Source organism: Oryctolagus cuniculus, chromosome 16, assembly GCF_964237555.1.
Source record: "Oryctolagus cuniculus chromosome 16, mOryCun1.1, whole genome shotgun sequence".
Lineage (NCBI taxonomy): Eukaryota > Metazoa > Chordata > Mammalia > Lagomorpha > Leporidae > Oryctolagus > Oryctolagus cuniculus.
In genome coordinates this window covers 40099668-40123058 of record NC_091447.1, presented here as the reverse complement: position 1 = coordinate 40123058, position 23391 = coordinate 40099668, and the positions used below count along the sequence as shown (strand labels likewise).

Here is a 23391-nt window from a genome sequence, read left to right as displayed (position 1 = left end):
GTAAGTGCTACAAATTTTTCAACAAGGGCCCCATGTTTGCAATTTGCACGGGGCCTTGCAGATTACGTAGCCAGCTCTGTCCATGAGAGTATTGCTGTTAATGCCACTCCCGAGGCAAACCAGAAATGAAAAGTTGAGGCCGCCACCTGCGTCACTAGGAAGGAGAAGGTCTGGAAATGTGGTTAGCTGTCCTATGTGCTCTGTGATGTATCTTCTTATTACTTATTTTTAAGAAATAGGTCATATTTAAAATGTTGAATGAGGGCCAGTGTCGCGGCTCACTTGGCTAATCCTCCGCCTTGCAGCACCGGCACACCAGGTTCTAGTCCCGGTCAGGGCGCCGGATTCTGTCCCGGTTGCCCCTCTTCCAGGCCAGCTCTTTGCTGTGGCCTGGGAAGGCAGTGGAGGATGGCCCAGGTGCTTGGGCCCTGCACCTGCATGGGAGACCAGGAGGAAGCACCTGGCTCCTGGCTTTGGATCAGTGCAGCGCGCCGGCCGTAGCAGCCGTTTGGGGGTGGACCCAACAGAAGGAAGACCTTTCTCTCTGTCTCTCTCTCTCTCAGTGTCTAACTCCGCCTGTCAAAAAAAAATAATAATAAAATTTTTTAAAAAATAAATAATAAAAATGTTGACTGAGAAGAGCTATGATTTTACTTTATAACCATCTTGCACGCCTAAAGACAAAGCTGATGCTGGCGATTCTAACTCACCTGCAGCCCCATCTTGATCACGTGGAAATTGCAGCTGCAAGTGTAGTATGACTTGCAGTGAGAACCCCACAGTGTGCGCCGTCAGGTGGAGCAGCGGTGTGGGTGAGGCTTTCCTCCCCCACGTTGCTGTGGAGAGGTCCCTGATGAGAAAGACTTCTGTGGCTTCCCATGGACTTGGCCCCATTGGCTTCCAGGCAGACTCGCCTTCCTGTGGGACCTGGCACTCAGACAGGCTCTGGGAGCGCCAGAGTCCCTAACAGTCATCTGCTTCATCTCCTGTCCCAGCTGGGGCTGCAGCTGCTACTGAGAGTCCCAGCCCGGCGCCCATGACCATGACCATGACCATGCCCATGCCCCCTCTGTTATGCAGTTGTCCTCTGTGGCTCAGGTCTAGAGGTACTGATGCCATTGGTTGTGAACTTCTGAAGCGGTAAACAGAGGATTGGATGTGAGCTCCTGGCAGTTGCCACAGTGAGTCTGTCCATCCTCCTTGGTTTATTCTTTGTGTTCCATTCAAATGGCAGAGCCATGAGTAATATCAAGGGACCTGTGACTCAGGAGGTAAAATATAAAACACCGGTGTTTTCAGGTAGGCCATGTAATGCGGTGTTTACGTGGCACACATTCTTGGCTGTTTGATTTCAGCATTATATCTGGGAAGTATACTGTACACATTTATTTTCACAGATGGGGGTCTATTTTCTTTACAGAGCAGGTGCTTAACTCCTATTAGCATAAATAGAAGTTATTGCAAAGGCAACGAAAGAGAAGACCCCTTTTCATTATTTGCCTGAAATTCTATTCCATTTGTGCATTCAGAAGTTACTTAAATAGACTCTCTTAATTTTCTGAGATCTAAAATAAAAAATAACCTAGCTCTTGAATAAGTTCTTGAGAAATCTCCAAACTATGGGATGCTGTCTGTTTGTTTGGGTGGTATAGGATCCCATTCAGTTAACTGAAACATGGGCAAGAAAACAAGTCATAAATTAAGTAAATATAACCTGAAAATATCAAGTGTATTCACCTTTGGAATACACTTGTAGAGAGCTGTTAGTCATCGTTGGATTTGTTTTTCAAATGATGTGTGAACACACGTTTCTTAAAGAATTAAAAATAAAAATGACTGCTGTGGCTCTTTGAATAGCAAGCTTTTCTGTGTCTGTGGAGCTGATTTTAAGAGCGCATGGGCCAGTGAGTGGAGAATTATTCACGTGCCCGATGATTGACAGCCTCTCTACCTGTCTTTCTTGCGGATGTGTTTTGTAGAAAGCCCACTGCCATTGTTAATGCTTCAGTGCTGTCATACAGATGCGGCTGCCATAAATACCCCCTAACAACTGTGTGTGCTGCTTATCTGAATTAGTTAGAATGCTGTTTGCAGCTCCGGTTTTGAAAGAAGCAGTTTCTCTTCCACCTCCTATTCTTTCTTTTTCCATTAACCTCTTCCAGGGAAGATTTTGTTTTCAGTGGTGATAAATACACGGAGGTTTCAAATCCCTGATTACATTTTTTACAGTAGTCCAATGACAGAATTCCAAAGTCATTTTCACCTTAAAGCAGGATTTTATTTGAAAAATAAAATGGGAACTTAAAAGCTGTGACTTCGGAAACTTTAATTCTTCTCACTTTAATTTCGTTTGTGTTTGTTATCCCTTTAACTAATTACCGAAGGAGATGTGCATCAGTCTTTAAATTTTAACTCTTAACTTAGGTGGCATTTCAGATAGCATGTTTGATATGACTGTTAGGGGACCCAAAGAATCGCTATCATTTGATTATAAATTTCAATGAATGCAGTACATGTGATGTTCATTAATATATTTAAATGGCCTTGGAAAAGTCTTGGGAAGGAAAAATACAAGTGAATACAAGTGATCAAATGTAACTGCTAGAAAGTAAGCATGATTTTCAACGTCTACTTGCATATATTTTAAAGCTTTGAAATGAAATGGAATCCCAACAGGAAAAATGACGCATGTGGTATGCTTTAGAATAATGGTCCAAGTGTTGACAGGTATAGGAGACTTGTTGGTTGGGAGGTACCTCCAGTGGTCGTCACAGGCAGCCAGGACCCGAAGGGCCCGAGAGAGAGTCCGTGAGCCTTTTCTTTTGAATCGTACAACACAATTCAGTGTGGCAGTGTCTGATACACTGGAAATGCAGCGAGTCCAAACAGGTCTGTGTGACACAGAACAAATACAGTGCAGTTAGGGTTTCTAAGTGTGGATTTTACTTAGCGCTCTTCTCATTTGCCTTATGGGCTTGCTTCACGTTTTGCAGTGGGACAGGGTCTACATCGATTCTCCACAGGAGCCTGCGTGTCCACCTGTGACTGACTCTCACGTGTAGACACACAGGGCTATGCAGATCAGAAGAAGAGATGTTAACTGGGGTCAGGGAGGTTAATTCAAATGAGAGTCCCTTCACGAAAAAGAACTGCATTTGAAATGAGTCGAGGTGAACCTGCCTGCACGGCCAAGCTTTGGCAGCCTCTACGTCGCAGAGCAGCCCCGGCCTCCGCGTGGCAACAGCCAGTTAGGAGCACCAGAGTGCCTGCATTTCTCCCTCACTTGCTGGGTTCCTGAAGATCTTTCCAAGTAATGACTTGGTCTTAGTCATAATATTACCATCAGTAGCCAGTGCTAAACACTGCATTTGGTTTTCCCACCATAGAAATGGAAAGACTTTGGCACACTTTCTTCCGTGACACCAAACATCCAGGTGAAACCTGCAAGTCCAGATACCTGGTTTTGCACACGACATCTAGGTCTTTTCATGACGTGGAAGCAACACGTGGAGCTTTTCCGCTGGGCTTTGTGATTTTTAACGTGGATTTTTCGTGTTACAGCCACAGTGCTATGTCTCCAGTAAAGTCAAAGACCCCAGACGCATATTTGTGTGGGTGGATTTGGGGTACTAATAACAACATAATTATAGAAAAAAAGCCACGTTGAAATAATATATTAATTCAGTTCTTTCTCATACTAAATTGTAGTATTTGAAATAAAATAATTTGTAATTTTAGTATTAACTTGATTTCTTCTGGGAAAAGTGCTTAATTTAGAAAAGGTACTATTAATTCCAAATAATGTTATAATTACTCATAGTGAATGTAATAGCAGTGGCTTTCATTTTGATAATTATATATGTAAAAGACCATGATTAAACTAATTATTATATAAATAGTGTGCTTACACAGGTAGCATTAGCTTATGAAAATGGTCTTACCGGATTACTGTCTTTTCAAGTAATTTTTTCTGAATTGATAAGAAAATGCTTATGATTTATATGTATTATAGGGCAGTTGATTAAACTGAAAAAAAAACCCTGATGTCTAATTTTATGAAAACCAAATTAATGTGTGTACGGTAATTTGCAATATTCAATGAAAATCATAAATTCTCCTTTGGTGATAAATGGTCTATGAATGTAAACATTCTGAAACAAGAACCAGTTTGTATAATTAATCATCTTTAGGATTCTGCTGTGGTTTCAAACTGTCATCTTCAATAGCAGTTTGGATTCTGAAGCAGTCATTAATTATAGTGTTAATTTTTCTTATGGCTGACAAAATTGTGTTTAGTTTTAGAATTTCAAAACTGCTCAATTTTATCTTGAAAAATTGCCGCTCAGAACAGTGGCCTGAAGTCAGAGCTTAGAAAGCCGAGTGTGAGGGTCACGTAATCCTCTAAGAATCGAGATGAACCTGCGAGCGTAGTAAGCGAGAGAGCGTGGTTTGTTTCCTTCATGTGTATGTGTGTCACTCTGGCACATCTAAAATGTAACGTGACATCCAGTGTGGACGTTTGCATGCTTCTGCGTAAATGTTTCCATGTCATGGGAAATTTAATATCAATTTACTAGAAATACCTATAGTTAATATCAACATTGGGAAGTGAGGAAGTTAGTGAATCACTGTATTCCACTTTCAAGGAAACTGTGCGTGAGTTTTCGAGAATGCCTGCTATGTGAACATCTCTTAAACTTTAAAGCTTGAATTATTTATTTTTTGGAGAATATGTACGCTTCCAAGACTCCAGTTCTTCTGTCTTAGTTGTACTCCTCCTTTTAATCTGGCAGAGAAAAGTGATCAGAGGTCCATCTGTTACTAAGATCTTTGTGCTAATAGCCGGCCAGGAGTTTCCCCGTCCTTAGCTCCACTCTTTTCCTTTTACCAGTCTGGGCATTAAGTTCCTTTAGCTAGAAAATAAACGCTTTTTAGTATCATGAAGACCAGCTTCCCTGTTAGAAAGAAAAACTCAGGTAGACAAGCCTGAACTGAGGTTGGCACTGAGTGAATATTGGATGGATGGATGGATGATTCACAGGTAAAAATCTGGGGAGAAATTAAGGGAAAGCTTAATTGTGTGCGACACTCAGGATGCAGCCTCCAGGCTGGCTACAGATTGACGGATGGGAAAAAATTCATTCAATTGTATTTGTACAGAAAAAGGTATTTGGAAAATACGTTCGGCAAAAGAGCGCTTTTCCTTCCTCCCCGGTCTCCATCCAGTCTCCCCCCCAGTACGGTGCTTTTAAAAGTGAGCGATTGGCCACTCGTGTAATGAAAGCGTAACCGTTGATTCAAACAGTTGTCAAACCACTGGAAAAATGCTTCCTTCTCATTGTGCTTTTTTTGGACACTATAGATACAGTAAATCATGAACTGCATTATAAAAATACCTCTTTTATGCCCAAACATTTCAGTAGGAGGGAATGACATTTCTTTTATTACCTCGGTGAATGTTTTTAAGGTGTTTAGCAATAAGCCTTCGTTTTGTCAAAACTGCTTGGAGGCAGTGGTTGCTAGGAATTTACTGGAAAAACCTATAGTTAATATCGAGGAGAGAGGGGATACATGTTTGCTCGGCTACATGACAGATGGGCTCGAGTGCTCAGGCTGTTTCTCCTTCTTGCCATTTCTTTGATCTTTTTTTGTGTTACAGAAAAAGAAGTGATTGAAGTTTAGGAAGTTTATTTTCCATGATTGCCCATCAGCCATTGTTTTTTAGCATTTTTCTGCGCCTTTTGGATAGAAAAATGGATTGTTCCAAACAGTAGGAAAATAAATAATGCTTAAAAGATTTCTGAAGAAAGGGGACGATGAGATTTTAATACAAACGTGGACAAGCTCATCCTTAGGTCTCGGTGCGTGAACCCTGCTGCTGCTCCACGGGTTAAAACTCCTGATTTTGTCGTGCTTCTCACGATGCTGAATTTTAATGGGAAGGATATGTTTAAGTGTTCGTGTCTTGAAGTAGTATTATATGTTATTTTCTTTGATATTTGCTGGCTGATGGAAATTGATGTAGACTCGTATTTGTGACTATTTACTTTGACTTTTATGCCCTTTCATTTCTTTGCTTAATTAGGTGGTAATGGATGTTTTTAAAGTGTCACTCTTAGAAATATGCAGTAAAAAGAAACCGTTCGCTTGGACACACAGGGAAAGGGACCAGATTTGGCCGAAAAGGCCCAAGCCTTGTGGGCAGAAGGGGTGGTTTCCTTAGATGGGCTTTTGAGAGGAAAAGACGTTCACAGGTAGTCAGCTACCATCAGAACACCGTAGATTCCAACGCTGCTGAACACCCCAGAAATTTTAACCTGCTGACTGGTAATAGCAGACTCCAGGGAACAAAGACCACCACGACTCCCCCTGTCTTCTCCGCAACTCTCTGTACCCGGTATGATGCAGTCCCTCCTTGTGGTGGGACGCGGGAGCCTGAGACCCGCCGCGCCCTGCCCGCTGGCCCGGGACTCTGGGCCGTGGTTTCAGCCCCGGCTCTCCCGGGACTTGAACGGCCTGGAGCTGTATTCCCGTGCAGTGTGTCTGCTGGGCCTTCCCGGGACTGTTTGGTTGCTTATTGCCTCCCACCCGCTTCCGTCTGCATGTGTGGCCCTGGGAATTGTCCTGGGAAATGCAGGCTTCCTCTGAACACAGAGGGTGCTTGTGCGCCAGTTAGTCACCGATCTCCTGAATTCGGTGCCATCAATAATTGGACTTTTTGAAAAGCTCTTAGCCGTCCTGTGGAAACCCACATGTACTTCCTCGGTTTCTGCAAATGCATTTGAAAATAGTGTGCATTATACTGAAGAGGTGGTTTGTGAGATGCCTTTTTTAGCAGCAAACTTTAATTTGCAGGTGAATTCAGGAGATGAATTTTTTGTATCTGTTCCGAATCAATGGTTAACGTAATAGTCTCATGGACTTTTTTTTTTTAATGACTCCGTTTAATTGAAAGATTACAAAGAAGCTGATGAACCACACATCCATGCAATATTTATCTGGAAACCCAGAATCCTCCTCACTTAATTTGTTTGCCATGCTTAATGTATCTGAGAAACCAAAGTGAAATTACTGAATGCTTTTCTAATGTCTTAACTATCCAAGATTTTTTTTTCTGGATCAACCTACTTTTAAACTAAGCAATGCCTGAGACAGATATTTTTTTTCTATGAAAAAATGTAGCATTGGGCTGGTAGGAATTCCTGTAGATAATACAGCTATTTAAAATCAGCTGCTGGGTACTATAAACCCTGAAAAATTGCAAAATAAAAAGGAGGGAGGCTTGACTGAGGACTGTTCAAAATGGTTAGCCCTGTGCCTATAAAAAGAAACACATGAATGATATTTGTATGTTTAACCCTGGTTATAAAAACGCCCTTGAATTTTATAACGGCACGTTCAGCAGTTACCAAGCCTTAGGATTTTGGGTCATATTTGTAGAATCCCATTGTAGGAAGTACTGTAACCAGGAACTCAACTGATTTAGGGATATAATGATCACATGTGAAAAAGAAAAATTGTGTGTACTTTCAAGGAATAAGTATAGTTTAAATTTGATTTTTTAAGTGGGCAATGAAAAGTAACGGTTTCTCTTAAGGTTCTAGAAGGATTCTTTCCCTGTACACAACTCATGAAAATCAGCTGTTATGAAAGGGCAACTGTTCAGGAAACCATTTGTGTGAATTTTTAAAGAAACTAGATGTTTAAAAAATCTTAAAAAATGCAGATCTGTAGATGTGCAAATAAGGAAAATAGGAAAAATTGGTAGGGGGGGATAAATTTTGAAGGACAAACATCATTTATTCAGGGTTTACAGAGCACCATTGTCAAGCTTGTTCTGTTTTTTGGTCTTATTTAATATTTCTAACAAACTCTAATATTTTCTAGTATTTCTAATATTCTAATATCTCTAGTGGGGTCTTACAAGTTCTTTCTGAAGATCAGAGATATTTAAACCACACATTTGCAGATGAGAGGTGGGTGCCATGGGAAGTGAACAAAGTCATCCCTGCCTTCCTTCTCAAAATCTTTTCACTTTGCCTCCTGTGGTTGGCCTGGGGGCAAGGTGGGTCAGGGTCCCCAGGCAGCCATCAGCCCCCATCCCCCCGCCCTGGCAGAGCCCCAGCAGGAGGGGGGAGGTCCCAGAAGCTCCGCCAATCCATCCCTCAGTGGTGACACTTTTTATTTTTGATCTTTCTCCCAAGAACATCCAAAGACGAAAAACAAAACAATCTTTGGAACCTTCTAGCAGGTGATTCAAAAACACATTCCCTGCTCACTGTTCTGCCCTGGAACGCGGGCATTTCTTAGAGGGGCGAGGCCCTGGGCTGCCTCAAGCAGTCATCTACCTCCCTACACTTTCTTCCCTTTCCTGCCCCTTAACGAAAGGTCTCCATCCTATTCCTTCCCATGCCCATAGCCCTCAGAATTAACTCTCAAGGACAACATTTTAAAAAGCAGGAAATCACAGTAGAATTTGATAGCTTGGCCGTGTGCATCTCATTTTTAGGAGCAGGTTTCATTTGAGTGACAACTCCAAGAACAAGAGTGCACGTGACTGTTCCGTGGTGAGCGCCTCTCCACGTCTCTGTTGATCAACGGTCAGAATCATCATCCCCATTTTACAATTGAGGCAATGGGAGGTTAAGTGCTCGACTATTGCCAGCAGCCGAGACAAGAGCAGGACTTTAGTCTCCCGTTCCAAATCCCAGTTTCATTGCGCTTCCTCCTTATGGCCAAATTGCTACCTCAGTAACTGCCTCTGGCCCTAGTTCCCACAGCTGTTTAATGCCATCTCTGTGAAAGCTGGTCGCTCTCAGAGCTGAGATTTATTACTTGTGAGGGATCAGAGCCCTGAGTGCCTCGGGCATTACAGTGCTTTAGACGGTTAGCAAAAAGAAAAATGGGAGTTAGAGCCCAGGCATCTAACGGGGTAGCCTGGCTCTGGTGGACTTGCTCTAAGGAGCAGTGGGAAGCGTGCGTCATCCCTGACCTGTAATGCGACATCAGCACTGGAAGCTGCTGGCTGAACCAGAACGATATTAGATCACTTTCCAAGTCCTTTATCGTGTTCCTTTGGTTTAACTGTGGACTATTTTTTTTTCCTCATCTGTTTTTTCACTTGCATTTATTCATCACCCTTAGATACTTGTAAATTTTTTTCCTATCACAAATGTAAATTGTTTAGAAATTATTCCACAGTAATATGTGCAGGGGGGCTTCCACAGTGAGGCTGTAGACAAACCCCTCACTGCCTTGAAAGAAACTTGAAGACACAGTGAAATAATGTGATTAGCATGCCATTTGCTTGCCTGCTCCCTGCTTGACATACAACAGAGATTGGGAAATGTTGTACTTGTCACTGTAGGAAGGTAAATTTTAGGCTATGCATTTTTTTGACAGTGAAAAATGTTTTTAAAAATGTGTGCCAGTATTCATACATTTTGGCCTATAAAAACATAATTAATTTTCATCTGTATTTCATAGTTGTCATCTTCCCAAAGGATGCACTGCCATATCTGTAATTCTAACACAGTGCCCGGCCCGTCATTGGTATTCCATCAGTGCTGATGCACGAGTCTTGCCCAGATGGATATGCTGGTCGGGACACGATGACAGTCTGATTTTCTTAACCAAGAACAAAGGTTTTTCCTGTTTATTAGCAAGTGTGGTATCCCTGGACGGAAAGTCTCGAGTGCATACCTGCTCTGGAGCCTCCTTCCTGGTCATAGCTGTGAAGAGAGTCGAACAGCAGGGGCCAGCTCTGCCCAGGGCCTGTTTCCAGCGTGGATATGAGCGACAAGAGGGGCCTGCATGGTGGTTAGGACACCTGTTGGGTCTCACCTCCAAGTCATCCAGATGCCCCCAATTTTTTATTCCTTCAGGTGTGGAAACAGCCTGTGAATACACATTCACACATTGAAGCTAAGATGATACTTAAAGGGCTTCCTGGTGGTGATACTTAATTCTAAAAATGGGACAGTCTGCAGCTCACCTACTAAATCTAACATTACAATCGTTATTTTTATAGACAACTATAGGCAAAGGTGAAATGGGCTGAGGTGGGTAAATTTATTCACGTTTCTGTGTCTGAACAAAGCAAAGGAATATTTCTGTGAAACCTATGACACTCTGGAGAGGAAATGGTTGGCAGAACAATTTCATTAAGAAAACCTCACATGTTGACAGCCAACTGAAACTTTAGTGGATCAAAGACAACAAAATATGTGGCACTGCCGTGGAAACTTCGGTGAGTAGGAATCTATTTTTAAAAACATGTGTTGGTATTACAGTACTCTTGGCCTCATCCCTGTGGAAAAGGTCAGATAGAATTCTGTCTCTAGGTTATTTTTGTTCAACAGGGCTGTTTAAATTTGACAGAATTCCTCTTTGACTAGTTAGGTGTGTGATTGTGTTTAGCACAGTTTGTACTTGCTTCTGCCTGTGCCGGGCACATACGTCCTCACTACAGTTGCTGCTTACCAGTCTCGTCATTGCTGCTGTACCAAACAGGTGAGCACACTGCCGGTCTCAGTGTCCATGCATCCCGTTCAGTAAGTCGTTTCATGGGGCATCATACCTTACCTTTACATTTGAGCCACTTTGGCTCCTAAACCAAAGCTCTGTTCGTTAAACTGAGCTCTTTAGGAGCCATACGCTCTTGGTTGTGGGTTGCGACCCGTGCTTTGGCCACTGAACTTGCAGGAAGCCGTGAGGCACTTCACCTTTAGCTTGCTTCTCGCCTTATAGGAGAAAGTGATAAATGTGATTTCATGATTGAGTTTTTGTCTCTCCTGGGCTTTTTGTTTTGTGGTTCTTTTTGGAAGCACTTGCTCAGGGGTTGGAAGGAGAAAAAGAAATAGTGGACCTATTCTTTCATATAAATACGAGGCCAATCCTTTGCTGGTTATGCTTTGTGTTAGCTCTTTTGTATGATTGATTTGGGGGAATCTCATTTCCCCAGTGCAGTGTTAAGAGAAAAGGGAAAAGGGTGTGAGCATAGAGGGGAACAGCATCACTCATTACTATTGTGAACTTGCGTCATTGTGGCCTAAAAAGAAATTTGGATACATTTCAATAGCAAGAGTACTTAACCATTCAAAAACTTTAGTCATATGACAAGAGAATCCTTACTGAACCTGTTTCTCAAAATAAATATTCTTGCTTCCTCCACCTGTACATCGTTTCCAGAATTATATTCTAGAAACATTTAGCCTGACTTTACGCATATACTTTGTAAAATGATGTTGCTACTCGCCACTAAGTTTTCTTGGATAGACAGTATCAAATAATAGTATCCTGTGCAAAAAAAAGTTTAAGTTCTAATTATTTAGTTCTGTGTAGTGGGTAGTTTTCCTGCTATAGAAATGATCTAAATGTATAGATTTATTTGTATCCTCATTTTTGAAAATGTCTATAGGTCTATTGATTGGGATGAATGTGTATTCTTAATGCTTGTGGAATGTGTAGCATGCGTGACACTACTATGTAGATGGATTGATTACACCCTCTTACAGAGTAATACTCCAGAGAAAATGGCTCTAAAGTCCAAATCAATTTTATTCTATGTGGAATCACTCAGACTTCTACTCAATCCTGCTTTTCATCTTCAGATAATTTTCTAGTCCAAACACTTGCCTGATACATTTAAGCAATACATTTTTTGGAAGCAAGGTAGAGAAATCATTATCTTTCAAAACAGCTAACCAAAATTTAAATGTGCGTTTTGCATGGAGTCAGGGTTAATTCCTTCCTCATTGAATTGTCTGCAGAAGCTATCGTGCGCACATGCACACACACCCTAACCCTTTTTGGCAAATCAGTTTAATATACTAGCTACAGATATTGGAAACAGTTTATATTGGCACTGATGCTTGCTAGCTTTCAACCTGGGTGAAATTACTTTATCATCATGTGCCTCCATTTCTTCTTTAAAACAAAGTTTTCCCTGTATCTGTAGAGTGATATTACTTATGTTGTGAGACATGAGTTCTTATATATAGTGTGCTTAGAACTCTTGCTAAGCGGTGGCTATCATTACCATTATTCATAGTTATCCCACAGGCCTTGTTGGAAAGGGCCAAGCAGTGTTTCATAGTGGAAAGATTTCTTTGCATATGTAAGCTCCTCTGTTGACACATTAGCAACACTTTAGAAGGAGGATCAATAGCATTGACGAGAAAGACTGTAGCACAGTTACTTGGACATCTTGCTCAATAATGCAATTGTTTGCTGTTAGTCCGGTCTTAAGAATTTTCTTTACTAAAAGGACCTTAATGTGGCTACTGTGACTGTGCAGTGTACGTCAGTTTTGAAAGTTGTGCCAGTTCCATGAGTACTTTTGCGTCTCCTCTGAAGTTATTAATTTAAGGCCCTGCTTGATTCAAAGGGGACTATTCGCTGGCCTTTGCATTCTCAAGGACACAGCTGCTCGCTGAGGGACAGCCTGAGGGCATCAGGGCCTTGTTCATGGCTCCCGTCTGTTTCTGTGCTTTGCAGCTCGCAGTCCCGCACAACGACGAGTGGACACGGTTCGCCAGGACCCTGGTGGAGATTCGCGCCAACAGAGCTGACAGCGAGGAGGAAGGCGCAGTGGAGCTCACTGCCTAGCGGACCTGAGCTGCCCCTGCCTCACCCAGTGTCCGTGTCGCTGTGACCTTTTGGGTGTCCTTGTGCCAGCCTTGATCCGAGTGTCCCAGCGTATCCCACCGTCTTCCTGCTGACCCGAGGTTCACCGGAGTATTTGTCTTTATACTTCTGTCTAAAATGAAGGGGGTGGGGGGAAGACCTTTACGGCTTTAGTTGTTGCCTTTTAACTACTTAGTAGCTGTATTTAATAGCTGGAAACCTCTGGTTAAATTTGTGCTTACATGCACTTCTGTATAGTCCTATTAAATCCATCTGAAGCCAGATATGATTGGGTGCAGATGTGGTACAGGGCCAGCGGCTTGCAGTGTGCTGTTTTCCATGGTGACTCGCAGTATGAATGGATTTACTAGGAGAACATTGCTGCTCCTTATTTATTGTAGTGTGCTGCATGGAACGTATTTATTTGAAAGCATTAAAATAAACGATCCTGGAGCATGTACATAATGAGAGGACTGTATTCTCTGTGCTGCTCTCGAGTTCCAAATAACAATTACTGTATGGCAGCACCACTGCGGACGTGAACGCTTGCGAGGTTGGTTGCAGTGAACGGAATGAATCGCGATGCCTATTATTTCTAGGTACTTTAACAATATTTCAAATAGAGCTGACCATTGATACTTGTCATTCAAGCTAACGCAGTCCAACGAAAGTCTGCGGTTCCTAAATATGACACCAGAATTGCCAATAAAACATTCCAAACCAGGTCTGCGCCAGTGTGGGTAAATCCTCACCTCGGGCGAAAGTCTGGCGGGGATGCTGCTTGGACAAGGACATCAGGGTACATTAAGAGTGAGACTCCCAGTAGGATTTTTACGAGAGAACATGTGTGGTTTTCCGTAGGTTTGGGCAGCTCTGTCCCCTTTACCAAAGACCGTTTCAAATGGTGAAATAAGAAAGATACTGAACGTTGGACACACTGTAAAAATGTTTTATACCAGAAAATGATATCACTGAACGAGGAGACATGCCTATAAAACAACTTCAGTGCTTTTTAAAGGTTACTGCGTGCCTCAAAGTAATGACTAGGGGTTGAGGCAGGAAAACTAAGGCAGGCTTTTGGTTTCTTAGGAAGGAAATTTCCGTTGGTGCTTTGTTGACTGACACTGCTCGAACTAAGGTCTTTTAGTTTTTAAAATGATATAGTTTTCTCCAAATGCCAGATAGTATGTAGATACAGAAATTACAACCTTGGCATGTAAAAATGAGTATCAGAATAAATGAGAAGTACTGGGGAAAACAGTTTCCCAAGCATATAAAAATATATTTTAAAAAAATCCATGGAAAGTGGAATAAAAACATTTTAATGCAACATTATTTTGAAATCATACACAAGAGGTCTTCAAAAATGCATATGAAAAAATGAAGTGGAGTTCATTATTTTTGTACCAAAATAAACAGCTTTTTTCTATATACCAAAAATTTTTTGTACACTGAAGTATCTAAGAATAAATCAGAAACCCATGTGTTAAAGGAGGCAGGCTCACCAAGTGTTAAAACACGTTATGGCCTTCTCCACCCCTCTGTGTGTGTGTGGTGCCAACCCATGTTGACTCTGGGCTGGTCTTTTCTCTCAGAAATGGGGGAAGTGATGCTTAGTGGTTTCCAGGATGTCTTAGTGCAAGCTGCTCTAAACAACAGAAGTATTTTACTTACTGTTCTGCAGGCTTCGAAGTCAAGGTCAAAGGCACCAGCAGATCCTGTGTCTGGTTTGCAGAAGGTTCGGTGTAGAGAGAAAAAAATCGTGTCATGCCTTTTCTTATAAGGTCACTCATCCTGTTCACTACATCCTCATGACCACCTTCAACAGCCCAACACGTGGGGGCTTTAGGCTTCAATGTAAGAATGGTGTGGGAGGAGGCTGTCATCATGACACAACTACAACATTCTCATCCCATATCAGAGTGCCATTTTGAGTCCTGGCTGCTCTGTTTCCAATCCAGCTCCCTGCTAATGTACCTGGGAAAGCAGTGGAAGATGGCCCCTGCACCCACATGAGAGACCAGGATGGAGTTCCAGGCTCCTGGCTTTGGCCTGGCCCAGCTTCCACTGTTGGGGCCATTTGGGGAGAACATAAACGTTCATTCTATAGCCCAAGATGAGGTTATACAGAAACTTACCCTGCTTGGTCTCCTGACACATCCACCCCTAGTCTCTCAGCCACTGGGTAAGTAGAACCACCCTGAGACCTCCAGGCCACACATGGAGTGGCTGTGTGCACACAGCAATATCTAGCCAGCTCACAGCCATTCAAGTTTACCAGCTGATGTTCCAGATGTCCTATCACAGCAAAACTGACCGCTCCAGCTGTTCTCTGAAATCCACCACATTTGATCAAGGCCATGCTTCCCAAGGCTGACCCCCGTTGAGACTGAATATGGCAGAGAAATGAAAGCAGGCCAATACCAGGGAGATGTAAGAATTTCCCGAGACAAAGCACTGAGCCAACTTTCTTAGATTGTGCTTCGGTCAAACCAAACTTACAGGGCCGGCATTGTGGCGCAGTGGGTTAAAGCCCTGGTCTGCAGTGCCAGCATCCCATATGGGTGCCGGTTCAAGTCTCAGCTGCTCCACTTCCGATCCAGCTCCCTGCTTGTGGCCTGGGAAAGCAGCAGAAGATGGCCCAAGTCCTTGGGCCCCTGCACCTGTGTGGGAGATCCGGTAGAGGCTCCTGGCTCTGGATGGACACAGCTCCAGCCATGGCGATCATTTGGGGAGTGAACCAGCAGATGGAAGGTCTCTGACTCCACCTAACTTTGCCATTCAAATAAATAAATCTTTAAAAATAAATAAAAGTAACCTTCCTTCTTTGCTTCCCTCCCTCTTTATTCCTTCCCTCTCTACTTCCAAGAGGTCTCCCTCTCTTCTTCAGAGAGAACTACAGCAATGGATTACATCATTGACACCACACTTAATTAGCTAGGATAAGCAAGAGTTGACTAATGCCCCAGAAGCCTTGCTAGGATACACTAACTCCAAAAGGTGGCAGATACATTCAAGGAGGATCTGGGAACATGCCACTTCAGTGAAGTTTCTGGGATCCTCGCATGGCTAACAGCAAGCTGAGCTATGAACTCTAATGTAGGAGACATTAATGTAGGTTCAGCAGAACCTTAGAAACCCACACACACAGAAGGAAGCATAGCACCTGGTGGGCCTCTCTCAGTCCTGAAGCCAACCCACTCCGTATCTAAGAGTGCTCTCAGCATAGGCTGGTGGCATGCCAGGCCTTGGGGCTCAGAATGGGAAAGCACTTTGCACACCACAATGCAGGGAGCTCTATTTGGTCAATACGACCAGCAGGTGGTGGTGTCATGGGTGAGAAAAGATGTGGTATGGGACTTAAGAGCAAGTCTATGCTCACCTGGGAAGAACAGTTTTCCTTTACAGTTCTGCCTCAGGGCTATGCTGATCTCCTCTTCTCAAATATTCCAAAGAAGTCTGGGCTGCCTGAGCAACAGTGGCCCATGGGGTTCTGGAAGAAGCAAAACAGGTCCTGGTAGAAATGGAACTCTCTGCCTGGGGCTATGAACTTATCACACATCCAAACAGCCCACTGTGAGTTGGGCCCTGTCAGTCCCTTCAAGCCATGAAGTCCACGTGACCTAGAAGGAAGTCTGTAAGAGGAAGTTCTATTATTTTTTTTTTTTTTTTTGACAGGCAGAGTGGACAGTGAGAGAGAGACAGAGAGAGAAAGGTCTTCCTTTGCCGTTGGTTCACCCTCCAATGGCCGCCGCTGCAGCCGGCGCACCGCGCTGATCCGATGGCAGGAGCCAGGATCCAGGTGCTTTTCCTGGTCTCCCATGGGGTGCAGGGCCCAAGCACCTGAGCCATCCTCCACTGCACTCCCTGGCCATAGCAGAGAGCTGGCCTGGAAGAGAGGCAACCGGGACAGAATCCGGCGCCCCGACCGGGACTAGAACCCGGTGTGCCGGCGCCGCAAGTAGAGGAAGTTCTAGATCAGGCAGGCACATCTGAGCAGACCAAAGACACCGAGTAGGCGGAGGGAGCAAGAATGCCAGAAGCCCAGTGTCTCCCAACAGAATCCGACCAGCATCCCTGCTCCGTGCTGGCATAGCTGCCACGGATAGGAAGGGCAGATTCTGTAGGACCTCCTGGCAGAAGGGGAAAAGGTCCAAGCTTGGTTTGCACACAGAGTGGCTCAGTTTGCGGGTGAACGCTGGAAATGCATGGCAGCTGCTTTATAACGACCGTCAGGGCTGACTTTGAAAGAGGATTCAGGGGAAACCTGTTCGGTGGACACAGCCTTGAGCTATGCACCCAGTCGTCATCTGACATGAAAGGAGACATGAGCAGAAGTGCGCAGACACACCAGCACGCCAGTGCTCAGCCCAGACCCTCCCTCTCCATCCGGACGTGCATCACTGCTCCGCCCTTGACCCCGCTCATTCTCAGCACAGTGAGGCTGGAACGTCACGCTCCTCAGCTCAAGCCAAAAATGGCTTCCACATCACTTGCAAGGAAAGTCAGAATGCTTGCTGGGCTCCAGTCTGTTGATCCCAACTTCTCTGATCTTATACTCTACTACCCCAATCTTTACTCAGCCACTCAAACTATGACACATCCTCCCTCTCCCTTTGACACCAAGCACACTCAACCACAGGGCCTTTGCACCAGTTCAAAGAATTGTTTCTAAATCTTCATGCACATATTAAAAATTCTACTCCTTAATAGAATTAAGGTCATTCCTTAGTTTTTCAGTTGATGTTGTATCTGTGAAAGTAGCAAGTCTTTGAAGGCCTAAGGTCAGTGTCAATAAAAATACAACTAATTTAAGACAGAAACAACAGAGCCAGTGCTGTGGGGTAGTAGGTTAAGCCTCCTTCTGTGGCGCTGGCATCCCTTATGGGCACCGGTTCACATCCCAGCTGCTCCTCTTCTGATCCAGCTCTCTGCTGATGTGCCTGAGAGAGCAGCAGGTGGCCTGAGTGCTTGGGTCCCTGCACCCCACTGGGAGACCTGGAGGAATCTCCTGGTTCCTGACTTTGGATCAGCCCAGCTCCAGCCATTGTGGCCATTTGCGGGGAGTGAATCAGTGGATGGAAGCTCTCTTTGTTTCTCTCCCTCTCTGTGTAATTCTGACTTTCAAATAAATTTTTAAAAATCTTAAAAAAGAAAAAAATCAGGAACAACAGAAGAGGAACTAAAAAGCACCTGATGTTCCCTACCAGAGAATACACTGAGAAAGAGAACAAAGGATTATAGAATTAAAATGAAAAAAGTATATATTTTGTGTTTTCATTGGAGTTTGCTTTACATAAAATAAAATGAAAAGTATTAAGAATTTGGTTCAAGGAGTTGGCACTGTGATATAGTAGGCTAAGCCTCTGCCTGTGGTGCCAGCATCCCATATGGGCACCAGTTCAAGTCCTGGCTGCTCTACTTCTGATCCAGCTCTCTCTGCTATGTCCTGGGAAAGTAGCAGAAGATCGCCCAAGTGCTTGGGCCCCTGCACTCACAAAGGAGACCAGAAGAAGCTCCTAGATTTGGATCTGTTCAGCTCCAGCCACCACGGCCATTTGGGGAGTGAGCCAACAGATTGAAGACCTCTCTCTGTGTCTCTACCTCTGTCTGTAACTGCCGATCAAATAAATAAATAAAATATTTTACAAAAAGAGTTTGGTTCAATAAGTTTTAACAATTATGTACACTCATGTAACCACCACATGAGTCAAGATACACAACAATTTATCAACACAAAAAATTATTTCCTTGTCATGGATCTGATTTCTACAACAGATTGATTTTGCCTATTCTTGAACTTTGTAAGGAATTGTAAAATATATCTTATTTTGCCGGCGCTGCGGCTCAGTAGGCTAATCCTCCACCTTGCGGCACCGGCACACCGGGTTCTAGTCCCAGTCGGGGTGCCGGATTCTGTCCCGGTTGCCCCTCTTCCAGGCCAGCTCTCTGCTGTGGCCAGGGAGTGCAGTGGAGGATGGCCCAAGTCCTTGGGCCCTGCACCCCATGGGAGACCAGAATAAGTACCTGGCTCCTGCCATCGGATCAGTGCGGTGTGCCGGCCGCGGCGGCCATTGGAGGGTGAACCAACGGCAAAAAGGAAGACCTTTCTTTCTGTCTCTCTCACTGTCCACTCTGCCTGTAAAAAAAATATATATATATATATATATCTTATTTTATGTGTGGATTATTTTGCTCAATATTTAAGATTTGTTTACTTACTTGAAAGGCAGAGTGACAGGGAGAGACAGAGATACAGAGAATCTTCCACCTTTGAGTTCACTCCGCAAGTGCCCAGACACCAAAGGACTTGGTTTATCTTACGTTGCCTTCCCAGGCACATTTAGCTGGGGATTGGCAGAGCAGCCAGACTCCAGCAGACTCCAATATGGGTGCCATCGGCATGATCAGCAACTTAGCCTCTGGTCCCTCAGTATACACTTTAAAAAAGCATTCCACAGGACTGGTGTTGGGGCAGAGTAGGTAAAGTTCCACTTGCAACTCTGACATAACTCCCATATTGGCACAGGTTCATGTCCCAGCTATTCCACTGTGACCCAGGGAAAAGCAGCAGAAATTGGCTCAAGAACTTGGGCCCATGCGACCCACATGGGAGACGGGATGAAACTCCTGGCTTCAGCCTGGCCCAGCCCTGCCTGTTGGGGGCAACTTGGGGAGAGAGTAGCAGATGAAGACCTCTATCTCTCCTTCTATCTCTATAATTCTGACTTTCAAATAAATCTTCTTTAAAAAAAGAATTCCACAGTGATTCTAAAAATCCATATGGAAAACACAAAAGACCTAAATCAGATTAAATAATCTATTCATTTTGTACGATTATTTTAAGTACTTGATTTTAAAATGTAATATAGCAGAGAGTTCTAAGATGGAAGAGTAGGGAGGGAGCTTACTGCGCTAGTCCAGAAGATGATAGTTTCTAAAAAGTGGAAAGAGCAGAGTCTCAGGGAAGAGTTAGGGAGAAAACGGCAGAGGAACTTATACAAAAATTAGAGGGACACAGTGGACCCACATGGAGGTCATGGGCACCCACAACTCAGGACTCCAGCAGCCGAGAGCCTATGCACCAGTGTAGAAAAGTAAGACGTGACTAGACGGCAGCAGCCCAAGCCACTGGTGCTAAAGATGCAGGAAGAACCTAGAGGGAACCCGGCTTGGAGCCTCATGGCCCCCAGCAAACTAGAGGAGGAAAAAAATAAAAAACACAGAGGGATACGTTTCTCTCTCCCCGATCACTTTACAACAGCATTCTGTAATAAGCTGATAGAGAGGGCGCCATCTTGGACATATGTAACAGCTGCAGCAGCTCATGTCCCCACCCAGCAAACAGCCTAGTGGAGACTCCTGACTCTGGTGGGGAGAACCAACAGGGGACTGGGAGCTCATGACTGTGGGAGGCTTCTGGGCCAGGACTGTGAATACACTGAGGCTGTATGGGAGGGCTGACTATATGGCTGGGACTTCGGGTAGTCACTGTGGCAGACTCCACATGCTCAAGGTTTCCTGGTTACCTGGTGAGGGACATTGCTGGGGAATCTGAACTTACACTGAGGACTGCACCGATCCTTTGTGTGGCCCTTGGGGCAGAGTGGACAAATATTATACTCAACTGGGACTAGCGCTCAGGCACAGGTCTCCTTTGAGGAGAGGAGCTCAGCTGAGTAGAATAAACTTCCTTTCTGATTAAAAAAGAGAGATTTACCATGCCAAACCTGGGTGTGTCACCTTAGACATACCATTCACCCTGGAGAATGGAACAGAGCTCCCTGCCCACACCCACTACAAACCTCTACATATTCACTCAAAGCAGACCCTCCACTTATCTACAAAGGCATTGTACAAAGAAAAAACTGCCACGGTGAAAAAACAAAGAAACCAATGAGTATCTCCACAAATGCCCTATAACAAACACACTAATTCAAGATACAAGAATAAGGAAGACAATATGGCACCCCAAAAATACAACACTTAAATACTAGATTGTAAAGATGATGAGATGGAAGAAATTCAAGAAATGGAATTCAAAAAAGTGATCCTAAGATCTTACGAAGTTGGGCCAGTGCTGTGGTGTAGTGGGTAAAAGCCACCACCTGCAGTGCCCTCATCCCATATGGGCACCAGTTGGAGTCCCAGCTGCTCCACTTCCGATCTAGCTCCTGCTATGGCTTGGGAAAGCAGTAGAAGATGGCCCAAGTCCTTGAGACCTTGCACCTGCATGGGAACCTGGAAGAAGCTCCAGGCTGCTGACTTCAGATTGATGCAGCTCTGGCTATTGTGGACAATTGGGGAGTGAATCAGTGGATGGAAGACCTTTCTCTCTCTCTCCCTATCTGCCTCTCCTTCATTCTCTGTGTCACTCTGACTTTCAAAAGCATAAATAAATCTTTTTTGAAAAAATAAGATTACATAGAAATAATCAGAAGCAAATGCACAAATTGCTGAAATATGTACAGGGCATGAAAGAAAATTTCTCCCACAAAATTGAGATTAAAGAGAAATCAAATTAAAATTCTGGAAATGAAGAATTCAGAACAAATTAAAACTGCAGTGGAAAGCCTTAACAAAAGAATTGGTGAAGCAGAAGAAAGAATATTAGACTTAGAAGACAAAGCACAGGAAATTATACAGTCGAACCAAAAACAAGAGGAGGCAATAGAAAACTCAAAAACACTGTTGGAAATCTATGGGATACTATCAAATGACCCAACATACAGGTTCTAGGAGTTCCTGAAGGTGTCTAAAGAGAGGACTAGAAGGCCTTTTTCGTGATAAACAGAAAACCTCCATAATTTGGAGAAACAGGGACATCCAAATACAGGAAGCACATAGAACTTCTAATAGACACAACCAGAAAAGATCTTCACCATGACACACTGTAGTCAAATTCACCACAATAAAACATAAAGAAAAAATTCTAAAATATGCACAAGAGAAATTACTTTCAGAAGATCTCCAATTAGACACAGCAGACTTCTCATCAGAAACTCTACAGACTAGGAGAGAATGGCACGATATAGTCCAAGTTTTAAGAGAAAAGCTGCCAACCCAGAATACTGTATCCTGCAAAGCTCTCATTTATGAATGAAGGTGAAATAAGGACCTTCCATAAGAAACAGAAATTGAAAGAATTTGTCAACACTTGTCAGCCCTACAAAAGATGCTTAAGGATGTGCTGCTACAGAAACACAGAAACATGGTCATCACAATGGAAGAAGGTAAAGGAAGGAAATCTCCCAATGAAAGTTCAAAGGAAATCCAAAGTAAAACAATAGGAACATTTATGGAAAACATGGCAGGGCAAAGTCATTACTTATCAATAGTCACCTTGACTGTAAATGGCCTCAACTCTCCAGTTAAAAGACACAGACTGGCTAAATGGATTCAAAAATAAAACCCATCTATTTGCTGTCTACAAGAAACACATCTCACCAACAAAGATGCACACAGACTTTGAAAGTGAAAGGATGGAAAAAGATATTCCATACTGACAGAAACCAAAAAAGTGCTGATGTGGCCATTCTAATATCAGACAAAATAGACTTTAACACAAAATCTGTTAAAAGAGATGAAAAAGGGCACTATGTAATGATTAAGGGATCAATTCAATAGGAAGATGTAACTATTATAAACATGTATGCACCTAATTACAGGGTGCCTGGTGTCGCTCCCCCTCTTCGTGGAGGAACGACACTAAGCCCTGCCTAGGCTTCACATCACGGCACCATTATGTCGCTCCCCCTCTTCGTGGAGGAACGACACAGGACCCTGCGCTGTTCTTTCGTCTGCTCGGCCCTCCCCGGGTTTGCTGCTGGTTCTTCCCGGGTTGGCTACTATCCCTTCCACCTCCGTGGAAGGGCAGTTCCCCCTGGCCACATTCCCCACTTCCGCAGGGGAGCGGCACACCGCCGGCCGGCTCTCTCGGGGGCTTCTCGGGGGCTGCTCAGGTGTTCCCCTTAGATGTTCCTGGTGCATGCCGTCTCTCTCCTCCTTTATAGTCCTCCTCTGCCAATCCCAACTCGGCTGCCCACACGCCGAGCACGCCGCTCTCCTCCAATCAGGAGCAGCTCTTGCAGCTTGTCAAGTTGGTGAGAGGCAGCTGGGTAGAAGCTGTTTTCTTCTCTCCCAGCGCCATATTGTGGGAGAGCAGATGCATAGAATAAGTCTTAATTCCAGTAACTCAGTCTAGTCCGGATTGCTCCCCACAGATCCCCCTTTCTTTTTATTTTTGGCGTTGATACGCGCCTGTCTTCGGTGCCCCGTGGCACACACTCTGCTCTGCTTGCTAGAGTTGCCACAGGTTCTTACAAGTCCTATCAATCAGGCAAACCGAATCCGGGTCCTCTCTTCGCCATGTTGTGAGGAGGTTTTTAGGCGCTGATGCGTGCCTGTATTCGGTGCCCTGCAGCGCATGCTCTGCTCTGCCCGCAGGGGCTTACAAGCCCTAACAATCAGGCAAACCGAATCCAAGCCTTCTCATTGCCGTATTGTGGGGGAGACTTATTAGTGTTGGTTCGTGCCTATCTTCGGTGACCTGCAGCTCATACTCTGGTCGAGCTGCTTGCTGGTGCTTACCGCCTTAATCAGGCAGACCGAATCCAAGCCTTCTAATTGCGGTATTGTGGGGAGGCCTTACTGATGTTAATTCGTGCCTGTCTTCGGTGACCTGCGGCGCATAAGCTGCTAGCCGCCCGCAGGTGCTCATCGCCTCACTTAATCAGGCAGACCGAATCCAAGCTTTCTCATTGC

General features: G+C 44.1%; 1 protein-coding gene across 4 annotated transcripts in view; it reads left to right on the top strand.

The window, feature by feature from the left end:
- DYNC1I1 (dynein cytoplasmic 1 intermediate chain 1) overlaps positions 1–13352 on the top strand; it is a 334133-nt gene extending 320781 nt beyond the window's left edge. For all 4 annotated transcript variants that reach the window (XM_051852963.2, XM_051852961.2, XM_051852964.2 and 1 more), the window contains one exon: positions 12499–13352. In XM_051852963.2, the coding sequence (XP_051708923.1) occupies positions 12499–12609 (111 nt within the window). In that variant the 3' untranslated portion in view covers positions 12610–13352. The remainder of the gene's footprint in view (positions 1–12498) is intronic.
- Positions 13353–23391: the final 10039 nt, after the last annotated feature.